At 53.0% G+C, this 18,015-nt stretch overlaps 1 protein-coding gene across 6 annotated transcripts in view; it reads left to right on the forward strand.

Annotated features, from left to right (window-relative positions):
- The window catches only part of ARHGAP17 (Rho GTPase activating protein 17), an 80,859-nt gene extending 65,290 nt beyond the window's left edge, over positions 1-15,569 (forward strand). Inside the window, exons 17-22 of one of the 6 annotated variants that reach the window (XR_004967353.1) lie at positions 763-996; positions 2,833-3,014; positions 7,071-7,652; positions 8,606-8,641; positions 10,433-10,481; positions 14,835-14,973. Coding sequence is in view for 4 of the 6 variants with exons in the window: in XM_036307860.1 (XP_036163753.1) it covers positions 763-996; positions 2,833-3,014; positions 7,071-7,652; positions 14,835-14,965 (1,129 nt within the window). In the remaining 2 variants the exon portion in view is untranslated. Of the gene's footprint in view, positions 1-762; positions 997-2,832; positions 3,015-7,070; positions 7,653-8,605; positions 8,642-10,432; positions 10,482-13,169; positions 13,532-14,834 lie in introns of all 6 variants that reach the window. The other 5 variants (XR_004967354.1, XM_036307862.1, XM_036307861.1 and 2 more) reach the window with 5 other exon arrangements.
- The last annotated feature ends 2,446 nt before the right edge of the window (positions 15,570-18,015 follow it).

The raw sequence follows: 18,015 nt of genomic DNA on the forward strand, positions 1-18,015 counted from the left end.
TCATCTGTCTCTCTGAAGCCACGTTTGCTGTGCAGAAGTTTTCCCTTCACACGGTGGCAGTGCTTCCTGATGACAAGCGGCCATAGCAGATCTGCCTTCATGTATTTAAGTTACAGAATGTTCCTTAAACTAGGGTTCTAGTTAGCACACAGTAAGCAGTTCTCTGGCATCTGCCTGGGGAGGCTCCCACCAGAAACACATGCTCAGGGAGCCATAAATCTTCTTATATTTTGAACTAAAAACTAAGAAGTTTTGAAGTTTATATACAGTGGGCTTGAGTGGAAGTGAGCCTTCCTCTGCCCTGTCCTCCAGTCCCCAGGGCCAGCCCCCAAGCAGCCTCCCAGCCCTACGCTTTCAGTTGCTCTTGCTCACACTCCTGCCTCTTCCCAGGGCTGAAGCCCTGGTAGGACTCCCACACACAGATTTGAGACCATGCGCTTGTGTGTGGTAACGTGGACTTAAACAGGTTCACGTGATGTCACGCACTCACGCTGCGGTCTGCCTGCGTGTGCCAGCTGCTCCTGCGCAATTGAGAAGGACACTGGTCAGTACCAGGCCCATTGGCTCTCGCAGGGGAGAGGCCAAGTCGAGTTGCTTGCCTCGGTACTAGGGATGGCCATCCACCTGGTCCTTGTTGCTTCACTGCATGCTGGGCACCTTGGGTAGCTGTACCGTGTGGGTTTTAACACGCGTGGACCAATGGGCTTCTGTGTCTGTTAATTGGCTCGCATGGTGTGTTGACTGTTTCTTCTCTCTGTGTAGCTTTGGTGTGAAGCTTATGGACTTCCAGGCCTACCGGCGGGGTGGCACCCTAAATAGAAAGCACGTATCCCCTGCTTTCCAGCCGCCACTCCCGCCCACAGATGGCAGCACCTTGGCTCCTGCGGGCCCAGAGCCCCCTTCCCAGAGCTCTAGGGCTGAAAGCAGCGCAGGGGGTGGGCCTGTTCCCTCCTCTGCGTGCGCACTGGAGCAGGGGCCGAGCCCAGGCGACAGCAGGTAAGGGGGCTGGCTTTTGCTGGCAGTGGGTGCTGGGCGCCCTCGCCTTCCTGCCGGTGCTGGCCTGTAGGCACAGCACCCATGCCGTGAGTCACCTGGCATGCAGGAAAACATATTTGCCTTCATCCTCTGGTGAGCATTGAATGGAGAAAAAGACTAAATTGCTTGCTTCCTTTCCTGTTTTCCAAAGAATGCGCATTTGTTTGCATTCTTTACTGAACTGCTTCAGTGCTGGGAGCTGGAAACCAGGAGGTGTCGAGCAATGTTATAAACCTCCTTTCCCTGTTGGATGTGGACTCAGTGTTTGCGTACCATTTGCTTATTGTCATCCAATATGCTAGTAGTAAACGTTTCAATGTAGCAGGTAAGGTTTTAATATTCCTGGTGCGTCCATCCATCCCCCCACCCTCCCATCCAGTCAGATCTACTGAACACCTGAGTACTGAGCAGTATGTGCCAGCGCTGTACCAGGCACACCAGGGGACTCCCTAGCTTTCTGTCTTGTAGGGAGTTGATACATGAGCATAAGGTATGAAATATGATAGATTTTCTGAAAAGGCTTTTCTGTTGCTTTACTTTCTGCTCCGTCACCTGGAGTGGACTATGAATGTATAGCAGCTCCAAGGAAAAATGCCTTTTGTTGAACGTGCATGAATTTAGTTCTTCACCCTGACCTGGGCAGATGACCACTCGGGTGGCACCTCAGGTGGTGCAGGCTGGCAGCAGCTATAAAAGCTGAGCGGTGTGCTGACTCTCGTCATTTGCTCTACTTTGGCTGCCTGTAAAGCACCAAACGGTCATATAAAAAGGAAAATAAATGCATAAAACAAGGACGGCCTGTGTATCCTCAGGGGAGTCTCCCCACACGGAGATGGATTTGTGTGGAAGAACTCTCACATTATCTTCTTTGGAGGGCGTGCCTGGTGATGCCTGATGCTGCATCAGAGATAAGAAACTCCCAACTCCTCAGAGCTGGCCACAAAGCTCTGAGCGCTCCCGAATCCCTTCTGCTTGCATAACTCAGGGAAGTTCGCTTTTTGGTTAAAAATAAATACCTTCAACTTCCTAGGGCTCCATGTTGGCTTGTCAGTCATTGCCACTCCTTACATGTATTTGTTTTGGTTTAGTTATTTTTGTTTGAGAAAATAGTATTAGTGAACTCACACATTTTTGCTTATTGTAGCATTCCATTGTCTAATCAAGGCTAAATATGTTATTTAAGACAATAATGAGCCCTCACTACAGCAGGACAGGTGGAATGTCAGCCATCAGTTTGCTCTTTCACCCCTGTGTTTTAGAGATTGTGTGTATGTTGCCCTCTTTGGTGACCTTGACAAAATGTAGCTGTAAAATTTAGCGTAGAGAGTTCTAAGCCAGGACATCGAGAGCCTGAGTTCTGATTTCCACCCACTGCCACCAGCTCTGAGCTCTCCATCACTTCGCTTCTCAGAGTTCCTCTTTCCTGAGGCCACACCAGTGATGGCAGCTGAGCACTTTATATTCCAGAGCTTTCGTGCTTGGCCATAGCTTTTGCTTCATTTTGTATAACGTGTGTCAAAATTGCATTATTTTGAAGCCCGAAAGCCTTCCACGTTTTTAAATATTGCCCAGTGTAAGTAATTGAAATGTCCTGGTTGCTGTGAAACGGTCTCTCTCTTGATGTTTGAGTGGCACAGCGTTGAGGACAGTCTGATGCAGCGAGTCCTGTGTGGCACCCAGGAGATGCTAGCTCTCTAGGACAGTGCGAACTATTTAAACTTCATTGTGTTCAGTGTGCTTAGCTTTTCTGGATGGGCCTGCCTACCTGCCATCTAACTGCATTTCTGCTCCCCTCAGTCCTCCCAAGCCCAAGGACTCTGCAGCTACAGCTGTGCCCACGCTGGCGCCGGGAAGAAACAGCATTCAGGTGGCCAGTGGCCAAAGCCAGGGGCAGGGGCAGCCCCCTGCCGGCTCCCATCAGCTCTCTGTCAGCCCAGCGCACAGCTCCACTGGCTCCAGTCCTCATACTTTGCGGCGAGGTAAGTGGCCTCCTTTGCTCTGTGCCTTGCGGGGATGTGCACAGCGCCCCGGGCATGCGAGCCAGGGAGGGTGTCCGACTTCCCAGCAGACCGGCCGTGCCTGTCCCGTGTGAAACGGCAGGCAGGAAGATCAGCTATTAACAAAAGTCACTAAAGGGAAATGAAAATGGAGAACAGAAAAGCAGTCACTTAAGAAAATGTTTCAGCGAGGGAGCCTAACAAACAAAAAGTCATCTCCCACAAGCACGCCCAGTTCTCTAAGAGTCTGGCATTTCAACCCTTTCTCTCATGTGGAGCTGCCACAGCCTCTGCAGGCCCGGGAGCCACTGGCCTCTGGGTGGACCTTGTTTCTGGGCCCTAATTAACATGAAATTAGGACTGTTCTCATCGGCATCCCCGGTAGTCCTCCTCCCAACTGCCAGGGATGCTGAAAAGCACCAAGCAGGTCGGAGGTCGTGTCAGCTCTGGGCTGGAACTCCAGTGGCTCCCTGCAGCCCACCCCAAGCCAGCCCTCCCCACTCCCCTGACGCCCGTCTGCCCTCCAGCCATGCAGGTCAGACACCTAGCTCATTCCCTCTTCAGGGCTCTGCACTCGTTTTCCAGAATTTTCTGACCCACACCTTCACGTGTTTTTTTAGTTTTATTTTGTGATACGAACACAACATGAGATCTGCTGTCTCACAGCTTTAGTGTGCAGGATGTGTGATAGGACAGCATCTACAGCAAGTCGCTAGGACTGGTTTTCTTGTATAATTGAAATTTTATTCCTGTTGCTGGTCACTCCCCAGTACTCTGGCCCCAGAGGCCCTGGCAGCCACCGATCCACTCTCTGGTTCTGTGAATTTGACTATTTTAGATTTCTCAAACAGAATCTTGTAGTATTTGTCCTTTTGTGACTGGCTTATTTCACTTAGCATAGGGTCCTTCAGTTTCATCCAGGCTGTCAATTATGGCAGAATTTCCTTCTTTTTAAAGCTGAATATTCCATTGCACGTATAGACAACTTTCTCTGTCCAGTCATCGCTGATGGACACTGAGGCCGCTATGACTAGTGCTGCAGTGGACATGGGAGTGTATTTCTTTGAGGTGATGATTTCACTTCTTTTGGGTAAACACCCAGATATTTTGGGTAAACACCTCTCACTGAACTGAGGTGAGCTGCACACAGGGAGGTCGTATCTCCGGCTCGAGCCAGGTCTTGGACCAGTGCCTGACAGGAATCGTGCGCAGGACCTCGGATCTCCTGAGGGTCCCGGCGGCAGGCTCAGGAAACCAGCGTGTCTAGGCTTCTGCCCAACAGAGCTCAGTTTCCGTTGTTGACTTGAGTTTAGGGGGGTGCTATTTAAAAAGTGTGTTCAGCAAGAACCAAAAACGATGTCAGCATGAGGGATGCCCACACTGAAGTGTGTGGGCGGTGACAGCCCACCTCCCATGCACTCGTTGACTTGGGTCTTCTGTCCCCCCCCCCCCCCCCCCCCCCGGCTGCGCTCCTGTTGTTGAGGCTCATGTATAAATGCATGTCCCTGGTAACTGCACTCCCAAGGGGCACAGCAGAGACACTGCTCCTGCTGCCCAGGGTCTAGTGCACAGCAGAGGGGGCAGGCCAGGCAGGCAGCAGTGGGGTCCTTAGTGCCAGGGCGAGGGAAGGACCGCCGAGCAGAGGGTCCTGCGTGGAGTGGAGTGGGTACAGCAGCAGCGTTTTTAGACAGTTGACCTGGCCATAGTGGAGGCACATTGCAGGGATGCCGACAAAGTGATGAGGCCACACCTCAAGGGATGGCTGTGGCCACAGAAAGGGACAGACTCGGGAGAGCTGGACAATTTCCCATGGATTGGTTGATGCTGCTCATAAGAGGCCATTGTGATCAGTGGGAAAAGGCCTTAGGCTCAAAATTTGAGTTCTAGCTTTTGCCTAATTTCACATGGCTGATTAAAGTCTGCCAATTTGACCTTTCCTAACTTAATTCTTACGAATGTAAAGTAGAAATAAAATGCCTTCTTAAGGGGAACATTGTGGGGGTTACATGTAATGTGTCTGCCTATGAAAGCATTGTCTTTTTAAAGCACGACACGTGGCGGGGGGTCAGTTGGGGAAAAAGGAGACTTACGTAAAACTTTAGACAATAAAGGAATAAAATAAAATTAAAAATTAAAAAGCACCGCACGGATATTAGGTGGAATTTTTATAGGTTGCAGACAGACAAATTCAGGTACGCGGCTTGGTAACAGACCCACTCTATCCTCCTTAAAGCTGTCTCTCTCTCTTCTGAGCATCGTCTTCATCTGTGTCCCGCTGATGTTTGAGGAAAATGAAGTCTTCTCTACCTGGATTCCAGGGTAGCGCTGCTTGCAGATTGAGACTTGACTCCTGAGCCACATTGGGGTATTACCTCTCCTGCTCCCTGCAGTCGCAGACCGCAGGCTTCCTCACAGGAAGTGTGATCCTTTCTGCCCTCCCTTACCCTTGTCCCCACCTGCCAGCATCTTCCAGGTGGTCTTGGACAAGGCCTGCCTTTCTTCCGGTCTGGCCTCCACGTGGGACTGGGGCCCATTGCCCTGTCTGCTGCTCTCATACTTCTGCTCCAATTCCTTCAGCACACTTAAATGTCAGGAATGATCCAACTTTCTTTGTCAGCTGGTTGGTTATTTCTGTGGGGAAAGGTCTTCCGAGTCTCCAGGGCAGCAGAAAGTGCAAACTCCATCCTTTTCCTTCCTGGATTTGGGCCTGAGCAGGGAGCCAGGCACTACAGGAATGAAAAAGAGGAAGAGTCTAAGGACATGGTGGTGGGCCTCTGTCCTGCCACTGAACAGCTGTGTGACCTCTTGCAAACACTTGGCCTCGGTTTTCTCCGCTGTGAAATGGGTACAGCAGTGCTGCCTTGCAGGGAGCTTGTGGCACTTGGTGAGACAGTTATGCAAAGGGCCTGTCTTGGTGCTGGTGATGTGTTAGGTGAGCGATGCAAGGTCATTTCCTTCCTTCATTTCCCTCTCCCATGGGGAAGGATTGGTGGAACCTCAGCAGAATTTGAAAAATGCTTCAGTCTCTCCTCTCCAACACCCCTCCCAGCCCCAAACCAGGACTCCACATCATCATTTTCCATCCCACCCTCCTCAGTACCAAGTTCCCACCCCTTGGTGACGCTGACCTTGGCTGGTGTCAGGAGGGATGGTGTGATTCAGCTCCCCTAGAGAAGTAATTCTGAGGCCATCTGCCCGATGGATTTTACTTTTATCTAGAATTATAGCTCAACTGATTCTGGAATTGGTAGAATTTCTGTTATTAAAAAAAATGAAGCCCTCTAGGAGAAGAGAACTTAGAGCAAGTGTCTGTGATGTGTGCAGCAGTCGTGCTTGGGGTCATCCTTAGCTCGCTCGCTTCTCTCCTCCCTGCTCTCCTTCAAGTGCAGGCACCGACAGGGCGCTGAGTGGCTAGAGCAGCGCCTCCTGTGGGCAGGGTGGCCGCTGAGTCTGTAAAGCGACAGGTCTTGAAAGGCCTATAAATGTGTCATGCACTTCTTAAAAATAACCTTTTTATTCTGGAATAATTTTAGATTTACAAAAGAGTTGCAAAAATAGGGCTAAGTGTGCCCTTCCCCACTCCCCAGTGTTAACTTCTTACCTCATTGGTCACAGTTGGAAACCAACTAAAGTCCCTGTTTTGTTCAAATGCCCCCAGTTTTTCACTGATGGCCATTTCCTGTCCCAGGCTCTCTCCCGCCCAGGGCACCTGGCACTCGGTCATCCTGTCTGTGTAACGGCCTCTGCTCTCTTTCTCAGCCTTCCCCGCAGTTTTCATGGCCGAGGCAGTTTGGGAGGGCACTAAGCAGGCATTTTGAAGTCCCTTAATTTGCATTTGTCACATGTTTTTCTCTTGGTGAGGTAGAGTCTCTGGGCTTCAGGAGGAAAACCACAGAGGTAAAGTGCCACCTGATCTGTCCTGTTAGGAGCAGCGACATCAGCGTGGCTTAAACAGTGAGGCCACCCTTGGTCCCTGGGTCAGGGGAGTTGGCTGTCACTGTGCTGTTCTTACTGAAAGGTGTTTCCCTCTTTGTGCAGCTGTTAAGAAACCTGCTCCAGCACCCCCGAAACCAGGAAACCCACCTCCTGGCCAGCCCGGGGGCCAGAGCGCCCCAGGCACATCGCAGCAGGCACCCAGCTTGTCACTGAAGCCAGCCACTGGAAGTCCGTCTCCTCCTGTCCCACACGCAGGCCCAGCCCCCGGGCAGCCGTGCGCCACCTCACAGCTGTGTGGGCCCCGGAGAGCCTCAGGCAGCCTGGCTCCGATGCAGGCACCCAGTCACCCTCCACCGCAGCCCCCCACGCAGGCGCCGCAGTCACAGGCCAGACCAGGGGAGCAGGGACTGGAGCAGCCCACACACACCCCACCCAGGACGCCCACCCCCCCTAGCACTCCGCCCTTAGCTAAGCAGAGCCCGGGCCTGCCAGCCGCCCAGCACCCTGCAGCGGGCCACCCTGAGACTTCGCAGCCACATGCCGGGACCTTGCCAAGACCGAGACCAGTACCAAAGCCCAGGAACCGACCCAGCATGCCCCCACCCCCACACCCTCCTGGGGCCCACCCAGCGGCGGATGGCAGCCTCTCCAGCGCAGTGCCTACTGCCTCCAAAATAGTGACGGGTGAGTAGGAACTTGCACCAGGCTTCTGCACCCTCTCCTGCAGGCTGGTCTATAGCAGGTTAGTGCAAACCCGGCCCAGCCTGTGTGTGGGCCATGCCCGGTGGTCTCCCCGGCTTGTGCTGGAGCAGCCGAGCCGTTGGAGAGGCGCACGGTGCAGAGCCCGGAAGTCTGCTGAGCCCTGATGGGTAGTTTCAGTGCGTGTTCAGGACCTGCCTCCATGTACGTTTGAGAACAGTGACCTAATCCAGGTGGCAGGTCCTGTACTGCATGAGTGTGAGCTTCATTTTTCAGTGAATTCCTCATGTTCATGGTGAAGCATCTCAGGAATAACTTCAACACATGTGGTTTGTGCGAACTGGATGCTCAGGGAAGGGACTTCTTGATCACCAGGGAGCGGGAGAGGCAAGATGTCCTCAAGGTCCCTGGGACCCTGTGGGTGTGGTGCTGACGTACCGATGCAGTGGGCTGCCCAAGGGACATTCTTCACAGGCAGTCCACAGCATGACTTATTTAATTATGATTTTAAAATAAAACTTCCACCCAAAGCACTTGATTTACTATTTGATTTAAGGGTAGGATGAATGGATTTTTCTTTAAATGTGTTTTTAGGAACTTCAGTTTTGTATAACAACTGAGTTTTAAATTTTTCTCAATGGAGCTATTTTTATTTATTTTTTCTTTTTTGTTGTTGTTTTAGTGGAGCTATTTTTACAGAGGAAGCTGAACATATTTCTGGTCCCCCAACCATACTGAGTGACTTCTCAGCTGAAAATGAACCCAGGGCACCCCAAACTGGTACCCCATATAATGAGGGTTAACCAACTAGTCTATCTTTTGATAACGTTTTTTTCAGGACTATAATGTATAATTTGCATGATTAATAACTTTTTTCTGATGATACCTCTGCTGTTTTAGAAAAATAAAGCCACATCTGGTTTGTTGTTTCCCAATAGATGCCCTCACAGGTGGGGAAGGCTCCCGGGACTAAGGTTGGTAGCGCCCAAGCAGCTTGCCCGCTGCCCTGCCTAGCCGTGCTGTGTGTGTGCGCTTTTGAGCTGGTGCCCAGGAGCAGCCTGGCCCGCGCCGCTCGCTCTGCAGCAGGGGGCAGGACTTGTTTTTAGCAGAGGCTCTGGGGCTGCAGAGCTCGGGTTCCAGGGGTAGATGTCAGTAGGCCGAGAGCCCGAGGTCAGGTGCTCCGATAAGATGCTAAGACTGTCTCTTGGGTAAGCCTTTCAGAAGCATCTGCTCCCCCTGGCATGATTTGCCTGTCAGTGATTGGCTCGTCACATCCAGCCCAGGAGGGCTCGGGTGTAGTCAGCATGGGATATTTGTCCCTTGTGTCTTGAGCTTTAATATTTAATTGTATAAAATTTCATTTTAAGTGCAAGTTAACTGCATGGAGCTTCTTAATTTAATGTTTTAAATTTTCAGGACAAAAAAAAAAATCATCTTCCCAAAATCCCACACTAAATCCCTTTGCATTCTAGCATGCTTCCATTTGCTTTCTTAAACCACGTGAGCTTTTAAAAGGCCTTGTGAGGTCTTCTGAATCTTGCCTTTGGGCCCACGCACAGATGGCGTAAGGCTGTAGTGTACAGTGGCTCTCCTCAGCGGACCCCAGCCGTAGCCTGCAGTGGGCTGCTTAGCCAGACTGTGCACAGTTTGGGTCTGAGGACGGCTTTCTGAGAAACCAGGTGGGGAAAACAGGAGCCCACCCTGTCAGACACGGAGGAGGGAACAGGCGTGGTTCTGCCTTCCCGACTCCTTGGAGATGAGCCCAAAAGTCGGGGGCTGCCCAGTGTTCAAGTCACAGAGTGGAGTGACTACATCCTAACTGAGGCTGTGCCTGGAACACTCCAGCATGTGTTTCCCGGGGCGGGCTCTGTTTACTTAGCTCAGCAGTTCCTTCGAGCCCTGCCTTCACGTGCCAACCAGTCTTGCTCACGAGGATGGTTCGAGACCAGCGGGTGCCCTCCAGTCCTTTAAAAAATATATCTACTTTTTATTTCCCAGATTTTTCCTTTTATTTAGATGAAAGCCTGTGAACCAGAATTATGTCTCTTTTTTAATACCTTTTTGTTACTTGGGTAGTGTTTATTTCAGAGGTTTTTTTATTTTTGATCTGCTTCAACACTGTAATGCTCTGTACTTTATAATAATCCGATAAGTAAAAATTTCTAGTAAAAGTAATTTTCTTTTTATTAGCTAAATGTTTAAAAATCAATCTATGCTATAAATTCTCTTAAGAAATCCCAGGTCACCTCAGTTCTCTCTGTGTTACAGAACTAACTGCTAATGTATTAAAGTTCCTGGACTGCGGTTAGAAGCCCACACAAGACCAGTGTTTAGATTATGGGTCATGGGTGTTGGTCGTGCTGCTGTGAACCATTCTCGGACACAGCGTTGGGTATTTCAAGGAAAAATGGCGCTTCCTCTGACAGGCAGTCCTTTATCGCAACGTCGGTTCTCACCTGGGAAGCTTTACACAGACACGTTTCTGAAAACGGGTTGTTGGTTTAGAACATCTAATCTTAAACGGCTGAATGGAGGCTGGGGTTCGGATACGCTCTTGGGGGAGATTGTTGGGTGTGGGCCAGCCACTGGCCGCTCGGGGCGGCACCTGGGTGGGCGATCTGCGCCATTTGAGTCTCCTCTTCGTTGTTACTCTAAACAGCAGGGGGACGTTAGCATCACATGTACAGGAGTTCACATCTTGCTGTTTTTAAAGTAGGGGGTTTTAGCAGAGTGTTCTAACTTCAACATTTTATTAAACAATTTAGATGTATGACCTGCCATAATCAGTCAGAACTGAAATTGGAATATTTAATGGTAAGGAAAAGGCACCTGATTGGCCAAAGCATTTTTGCTACTTTATGATCATATTTGTGCACTAATGCCTGTTACTAACCAGTCACTCTAACCCTGCCTGCTTGTGTCCCCACTAACTGCATGCACCTAAGGAGGCTGGCTTTGTGCTTTCCTGCTTGCTGTTAATTCTCTGAGTACAGTGTGTTCACAGTGTGGGCAGGGTCACAGGCTGGCCTCGGGACTGTGGCAGGGTCCGCCCACTCTCCTCTGTCCCGGGAAGGCTGAGGTGTAGGAAGCGCATGCTGAGTCGGACATGCGGGTCTGCATGCCCCTCTTATGTAATAGCAGGCACAGCCTGGGTCGTCTGTAAAGTGGTGGCATTTGTGAGAATTATTGGCGAGGGGATTGCATTTGATGAAATGAGAAAAACCACTTGCAGTTCTTAATACACAGTGGGTCCAAAAAAATGGAAGCTGTATGATTTTTATCTAGAAAAAAGTTACGTCATGTCAGCATTTTAAAACGTCCCTGCCTGGCCCAGCCTGCCAGGACCCGGATACAGGGGGTTGGAGCCCAGGTGTCCACAGTGTGATCTGGTGCTCCGTGTGCAGTGGGTTAAAGACAGGCCCGAGAGAGGAAGACACTCCTTAGCCTCAGGAGCCTGAGGGTCGCGTGAGCCCCTCGTCTGCTGGGTGGTGGTGGGACAGGTCGCTCGCTTAGTGGTCATTAAAAACTCGACACTGCTGGTTCTCGGTGACCTCTTATTAAAATTAAACTATTTTTGTATCATGAAAATAATGCATTAAAAAATAAGCATAGATATTAAAGCAGATTGGGGACCTAGAAATAGTAAGAAATCTGCTCCCTTCTACAACTGAAGAAGTCCAGTGTTCACGTTCTGTTGTTTTTCCTTCTCGTTTTTTTCCCCTGAAAGGTAAGAGAGTACATGGTCATAATTATTTGCACATACAGGTCTTGTCTTTTTATTTTACTTGACATCAAATGCTCTTTCCTATGTTGTAATGTAGTTTTTATAACCATCTTTTTGGTGACTGCATAATATTTGATTAAGCAGATGTATTATTGCTTATAGTTGGACATTTAAGTGGTTTCTGTTTGCAGTTTATTTTTCATAAGTAGAGACCGGAGTCATGTCGCAGTGAACAGCCAATGAGACTGGCACTGAGTCTCCTTTGGCTAAAACGAGGAAAAGCTGCCCGAGGCTGTTGCAGACAGAGCGGCTAGACACTGAAGAGGGGGAGGAGTCGCCCCCAGATGCAGTTGACGGAGAGGGATGAGCGGCGGGGAGGGGTGGTGGACCTGATAGTTTAATTTGGAATGTGTTTGGGTTTGATACCTGTCAAAGTGGCTGTCAGAATGACCTAGAGATGTGAAGGGTGGTTTACAGCCTCAGCACATAATGCACAGTGTTGATGTGACAGAGACGTCTTCTGGGACAGGCCTAAAGTGCAGAGTGCCAGCCCTGGCCCTAGAGGCCCGCTTCCTGATTATGATAGAAAGGAAGGGACCTGGTTGCAGTTGTCTGAGCCCCGGATCAGGGATGCACATGACACGTGCCCCCTGAGCCCCAGTCAGTGGTGCACGGGACACGTGCTGCCTGAGCCACATCAGCGGTGCACGGGACATGTGGTGTCTGAGCGAGGCTCCTCCTTTTGTTTTGTTTGGTTAATGTAACATCTGCCATATGAACTTGGCTCCAAGCAACCTGTGCTCAATGCACATAATGAAAAATGGTGTCTTATGTAAATTCAGAGCCAGAAAGTTTAGAAGTATGTTACAGTTTTCTAAATAACCTTCTTACTAAAATGAACCAGACTGTTTAAGACTCAACCTCTCTCCAGAGCCTCACCACAGAGCATACAAACTCCTTTGGGGAGGAGGGAGTGCATTATGCGGATAGAATGGACTTCAGAGTCCACCCCGCCTGGCTCCGAAGCCCTGCCCGCGCTGGCCTTGTCACCTCAGGCGAGGATTGAGACTCGGAGTGTCCCTCCCTCATGTGGACGGTGGGCCAGAGCTGCCCGGGGCTCAGTGGGAGCTGTGGCGTGTGCTTAGCACCGCGGCTGGGGATGGCCTGCTGCTGACAGCCGTTGTCACGGAGACCGCCTCTTCCTGGAGGTGGCGCTGCACACGTGCTTTCTGTGGGTAAATAGATGTGTTGCTTTCTTTTAAGAAATGATTGATGTGAGAGAGGGGCTGGGGAAAGAGACATAGCCGCCAACCTCAGCTAAGCAGGCAGTGCAGGCTGGAGGAGAGGAAAGGAACTCCTGAGAACATAGTAATGGGTGTTCATCATGAATAGCTAGAGGCATTCAGAGAAGCTCCAATCCTGAATTTTTGTGCGCTGTAACCAAAAAGCACGTTTGTCCTCTGAAGACACCTGTGGCTGGTAGGTGTTGAGTTTGCATGTGAACACAGATGTTAATCGGCAGGAACCTAATTAGCGTGCACACCCCTTGCATCGTGCATCCCCGGGCATGCTCTCTCCATAGTTCCTGTCTTGTTGGGCTCGGGAAAGGGGGTTGAATTTGCAAAGGATTTCTTGTACCAGCATTGCCTTTGAGGCATGGCTACTTCTTTACCTGAGGCTATAGAAAGAGAGGATTGGAAAGATGGTTGGGCTAGATGAGTCTTCATCCATTCATTTGTTCTTTCTCCATCCGTTCATTCATTCATCCAACTGGCCAGCCACACAACTTACTGAGCATCTGCTATTACCCAGTCACTGTTGGAGGCACAGTGGACTCAAGATAGACACGGCCCCTGCCCTGCTGACTTCCCTTCTTCTGAGGACAATCTAAAACACCCCTTCTTCTGTGCATTTCACCATCCTCGACTGTATGATTGGGGATGCAGTTCTGACAATCCAGTTGGTTTTGCAGTAACCATCAGATCAGACCATGTTGAAATGGCATTGAGCACCTGAACTCTTTGACACCTTGCCACATTCATAAAGCTAGAAATTGCTCTTGTATTGTGGTACATAGGAAACCTCGAGGGACAGGTCTGCCAACCCAGGATTCCACGTGAGGAAAGGGACACCCCAGGAGGTAAACTGATCTTACGGCTCAGGGCGATAGGGACATGGGGGGGGGGGGGAGTGGCAGGAACCAGTCTCAAAACAGGGAGCCTCCCAGAAGTGCACCTGCATTGCCAGCCCTACCTGTGGGTGAGGAGCAGGTGGAAGAAGTACGCCCAGAGCAGGTCCCAGCAGGGTCGGGGCTGGTGAAGCCACCACAGCAAGGACAGCAAGCCGCTGGAGCGCACAGGGAGGTCCCAGCACACCGCCTCCCTCTCTAGCTCTCTCCCTGCTCCCGATACGACTAGCTCTCACCAGCAAAGTAGAACTGCAGCAGATCTGAACACTCCCTTCTCTCTTGCCCCAGCCCTACAATCTCTAACGGAGCTCTGTCCTTTGCTAGAACCCATCTCCCAGAAAAACAATTCCTCTGCTTGGTCAGGGCCCTGCTCGACCAGGGCTTCCTTAGGGTTGTGTCTCACTGCTGTGTCCTCACAGGTAGGGAGGTGCCTGGCCATGGCAGGTGCTCAGTAAGTACTAGTATTTGTGCGTGAGTGAATGGAGACACATCACCTCGCTAGGAAGAGGGCTGTGATTGGTCGAGGTATCTTGTGAGCATGGGAGTGAGGGGCAGTGGCTTGAGGAAGCCATGTATGTGCCATGTTGGTAAAGGAGTTCCTGCCAACATAAGACATGAAAAAAGTGGAAATGTAAATTTTAGAAACAGAACAGTAATACTTGCAGGAGATTTGTGATCTACCTTAGTAATTGTCAACCAGGGGTAATTGTGCCCCCAGGGGACACTTGGCAGTACCTAGAGCCCTCTCTGGATAGGGGGGGGCGGGGGGGGGGGGCTGTGTGCCACCCGCATCCAGTGGGTAGAAGGCAGGGATACTGCTGAACAGCCTGCAGGGCACAGCACAGCCCCACAAGTGCCACCCATGCTGAGGTTAAGGGAGTGGCATTACCAGTAGGAAACTCGGCCTCCGGGGTGCCTCTTCCCGCAGCCCTGCAGCCCTGCAGCCCAGGTGTGCTCAGGAGGCCTCTGGTAGTGCCAGAGGTGCTGGTGAGAGAGAAGTTTCCTTCCTCCCTCAGAAAGCGAATTCGTGAGGTGGCACCGAGGGCTGCCACAGGCTCCCAGAGGGCTGGCAGGCGGGAGTGGGCGCTGCCACGCAGCTGCCCCTGGGTCTCAGAGGCTTGACTCAACTTCTCGGGGCTCATGGTGTCTCTAGTAAGGGAGCGTGTGTGCAGGGGCTGGCTCAGCTTCTCGGAGCCCCTGGGTGGCCTCTTAGGTGTGGCCACGCACTGATACCTAGTCTCGTGTTTTTGTCCAGACGCCAATTCGAGGGTGTCAGAGCCTCTTCGCAGCGTCTTCCCTGACCTGCCCTCAGACTCAGACAGCAAAGACGTGCCCGGCCGCCTCTTGCTGGACATGGACACTGATACAGAAAGCACCGCCCTGTGAAGAAGGCCCGCCGCGGCCCTTCCTCCCCGAGAGGGAACAGGGCAGCGGGCGGATCTCTGCAGACCAAACAGTGAGCAGCCTTCGTGGCAGGCAGAGGACCTGGCCCGCAGGACTTCGCCTATCAGCCAGCGGCAGTGCCGCCACGGAAGCTGAATGACCTGTGTCTCGAGGAACTTGGCTTTCTTTACGTGGGAAAGACATCACGCCAAACAGACCAAGCAAGCCTAGAGGAGGCCGCGCTCTTGCCGCGCTCCTCCCTTCATCAGTGCGGCCCTGGCGGCCACTCGGGGTGAAGCAGAAGCAGAAGCAGCGCGTGACTGTCCCTTTAATAACACGTTCACTATGCAACTGGCCTCCTCCCCGCTCCTTGGACCTTCTCTTGGCATGAAGTGCGGTCTGTCTCTCCCTCACCATGAGCGTCGATGGTGGCTGCTGGATCCGCCGCCTCGGCCAACTGGATGTACTGTGCCTTGTTGGATTGCCAGGATGTAGAAAGAAATGTACTGTTCTTTAAAAACAATGTAATTGCTACTTGATAAGGACCGACATTATTCTAGTTTCATGTTTAATTTGAATTAAATATATTCTATGGTTTATATGAAAACTTGATTGTTCTTGGAGGGAAACCTGGTGTGTGTATGTGTGTTCACTTAACCAAAGAACTGTGGCTGGGCCCCCTGGGTCTCACTGTGGCTGGGCCCCCTGGGTCTCACTGTGGCTGGGCCCCCTGGGTCTCACTGTGGCTGGGCCCCCTGGGTCTCACTGTGGCTGGGCCCCCTGGGTCTCACTGTGGCTGGGCCCCCTGGGTCTCACTGTGGCTGGGCCCCCTGGGTCTCACTGTGGCTGGGCCCCCTGGGTCTCACTGTGGCTGGGCCCCCTGGGTCTCACTGTGGCTGGGCCCCCTGGGTCTCACTGTGGCTGGGCCCCCTGGGTCTCACTGTGGCTGGGCCCCCTGGGTCTCACTGTGGCTGGGCCCCCTGGGTCTCACTGTGGCTGGGCCCCCTGGGTCTCACTGTGGCTGGGCCCCTGGGTCTCACTGTGGCTGGGCCCCCTGGGTCTCACTGTGGCTGGGCCCCTGGGTCTCACTGTGGCTGGGCCTACCTGGTCTCACTGTGGCTGGGCCCCTGGGTCTCACTGTGGCTGGGCCCCTGGTCTCACTGTGGCTGGGCCCCCTGGGTCTCACTGTGGCTGGGCCACCCTGGGTCTCACTGTGGATGGGCGCCCCTGGGTCTCCCTGTGGCTGTGCCCCCTGGGTCTCACTGTGGCTTGGCCCCCTGGGATCTCACTGGGCTGGGCACCGGGTCTCACTGTGGCCTGGGGGCCCCCTGGGTCTCACTGTGGCTGGGCCCATGGGTCTCACTGTGGCTGGGCCCCCTGGGTCTCACTGTGGCTGGGCCCCCTGGGTCTCACTGTGGCTGGGCCCCCTGGGTCTCACTGTGGCTGGGCCCCCTGGGTCTCACTGTGGCTGGGCCCCCTGGGTCTCACTGTGGCTGGGCCCCCTGGGTCTCACTGTGGCTGGGCCCCCTGGGTCTCACTGTGGCTGGGCCCCCTGGGTCTCACTGTGGCTGGGCCCCCTGGGTCTCACTGTGGCTGGGCCCCCTGGGTCTCACTGTGGCTGGGCCCCCTGGGTCTCACTGTGGCTGGGCCCCCTGGTCTCACTGTGGCTGGGCCCCCTGGTCTCACTGTGGCTGGGCCCCCTGGGTCTCACTGGCTGGGCCCCCTGGGTCTCACTGGCTGGGCCCCCTGGTCTCACTGTGGCTGGGCCACCTGGTCTCACTGTGGCTGGGCCCCCTGGTCTCACTGTGGCTGGGCCCCCTGGTCTCACTGTGGCTGGGCCCCCTGGTCTCACTGTGGCTGGGCCCCCTGGTCTCACTGTGGCTGGGCCCCTGGTCTCACTGGCTGGGCCCCCTGGGTCTCACTGTGGCTGGGCCACCTGGTCTCACTGGCTGGGCCACCTGGTCTCACTGTGGCTGGGCCACCTGGTCTCACTGTGGCTGGGCCACCTGGGTCTCACTGTGGCTGGGCCACCTGGTCTCACCGGTTGGAGATGTTTGAAGGAATAGAGAACCAGGTCACAGCAGCGACACCGGCCACCAGGTGCCCCAGAGACTTTCCGCCTGGCTGTTCTCTCAGTGAATGTTCCATGGGTGAGGCCCTTCCTTTGCTCTTGCCAGTCCTGACACCCTTTCTTATCCACCTAGAGACATGTGGGCCCTGGTGGCCGACCCACTGCCCCGCGGCCTCGTGCAGAAGTCAGAGCTGCTGCTCCCTGCGGGTTCCGTTTCCCAGGGTCTGGAAGGCACTTTCCCAGGATGAATACTGGGGAAGGGCTGATGGGAAAGTGGAGTAAAGGGAGGATAACAGACTGGACGCTGCTCGGTGAGAGCCCCTCCCGTGGCCCAGGTTTGGCCTTTTCCTCTTGGGAGTATGGAGCACGCTGCCAGCGCGGGGTGCCCGGAGCCATCCCATTGATGGAATTGCTTGCTGGGCGTGTCCTGCGTGACCTGTCCCAGCACACACTGGCCTCCTTCCACTACGAATTCACTCCGTGAGTTTAACTTGAGAAGGGCAATGCCGTGTTTCCTCTAACACAGTTGCCTGTGCCCAACTACTCCCTTCCCTACATTAATTACATGGAGAATATCTTAAATTCATATTTGCTGAAGGCTCACTCTCCCCCTCATACACCGTCCATGCCTGACCTTCGCCGGGCCCCCGTTAGTGTGGGGCAAGCCCTGCGAGGAAGAGGATGTCTGCCTGCACTGCCCACGGTGTTGAGCTCCTTCTCCAGGGAGCCCGCTGTCCACGGTCCAGCCCCTGCAGCTCCTTGGAGACCCGCCTCCGTGCTGCCCAGGCTCACGCTCAGGAAGCTGGGACTAGTGCCTGGGGGCTGGGAAGGTCCATAGTGAACATCCTCCCAGAATGTAACTCGTGTTCTGTTATCGCTGATTCTGAAATGCAAGCCATACCCTCGTTACCTTAAGAATGTTGTTCAGCCCGACCTGTGTGGTTCAGTGGTTGAGCGTCGACCTATGAATGAGGGGGTCACG

Source organism: Myotis myotis, unplaced genomic scaffold (assembly GCF_014108235.1).
Source record: "Myotis myotis isolate mMyoMyo1 unplaced genomic scaffold, mMyoMyo1.p scaffold_m19_p_5, whole genome shotgun sequence".
Lineage (NCBI taxonomy): Eukaryota > Metazoa > Chordata > Mammalia > Chiroptera > Vespertilionidae > Myotis > Myotis myotis.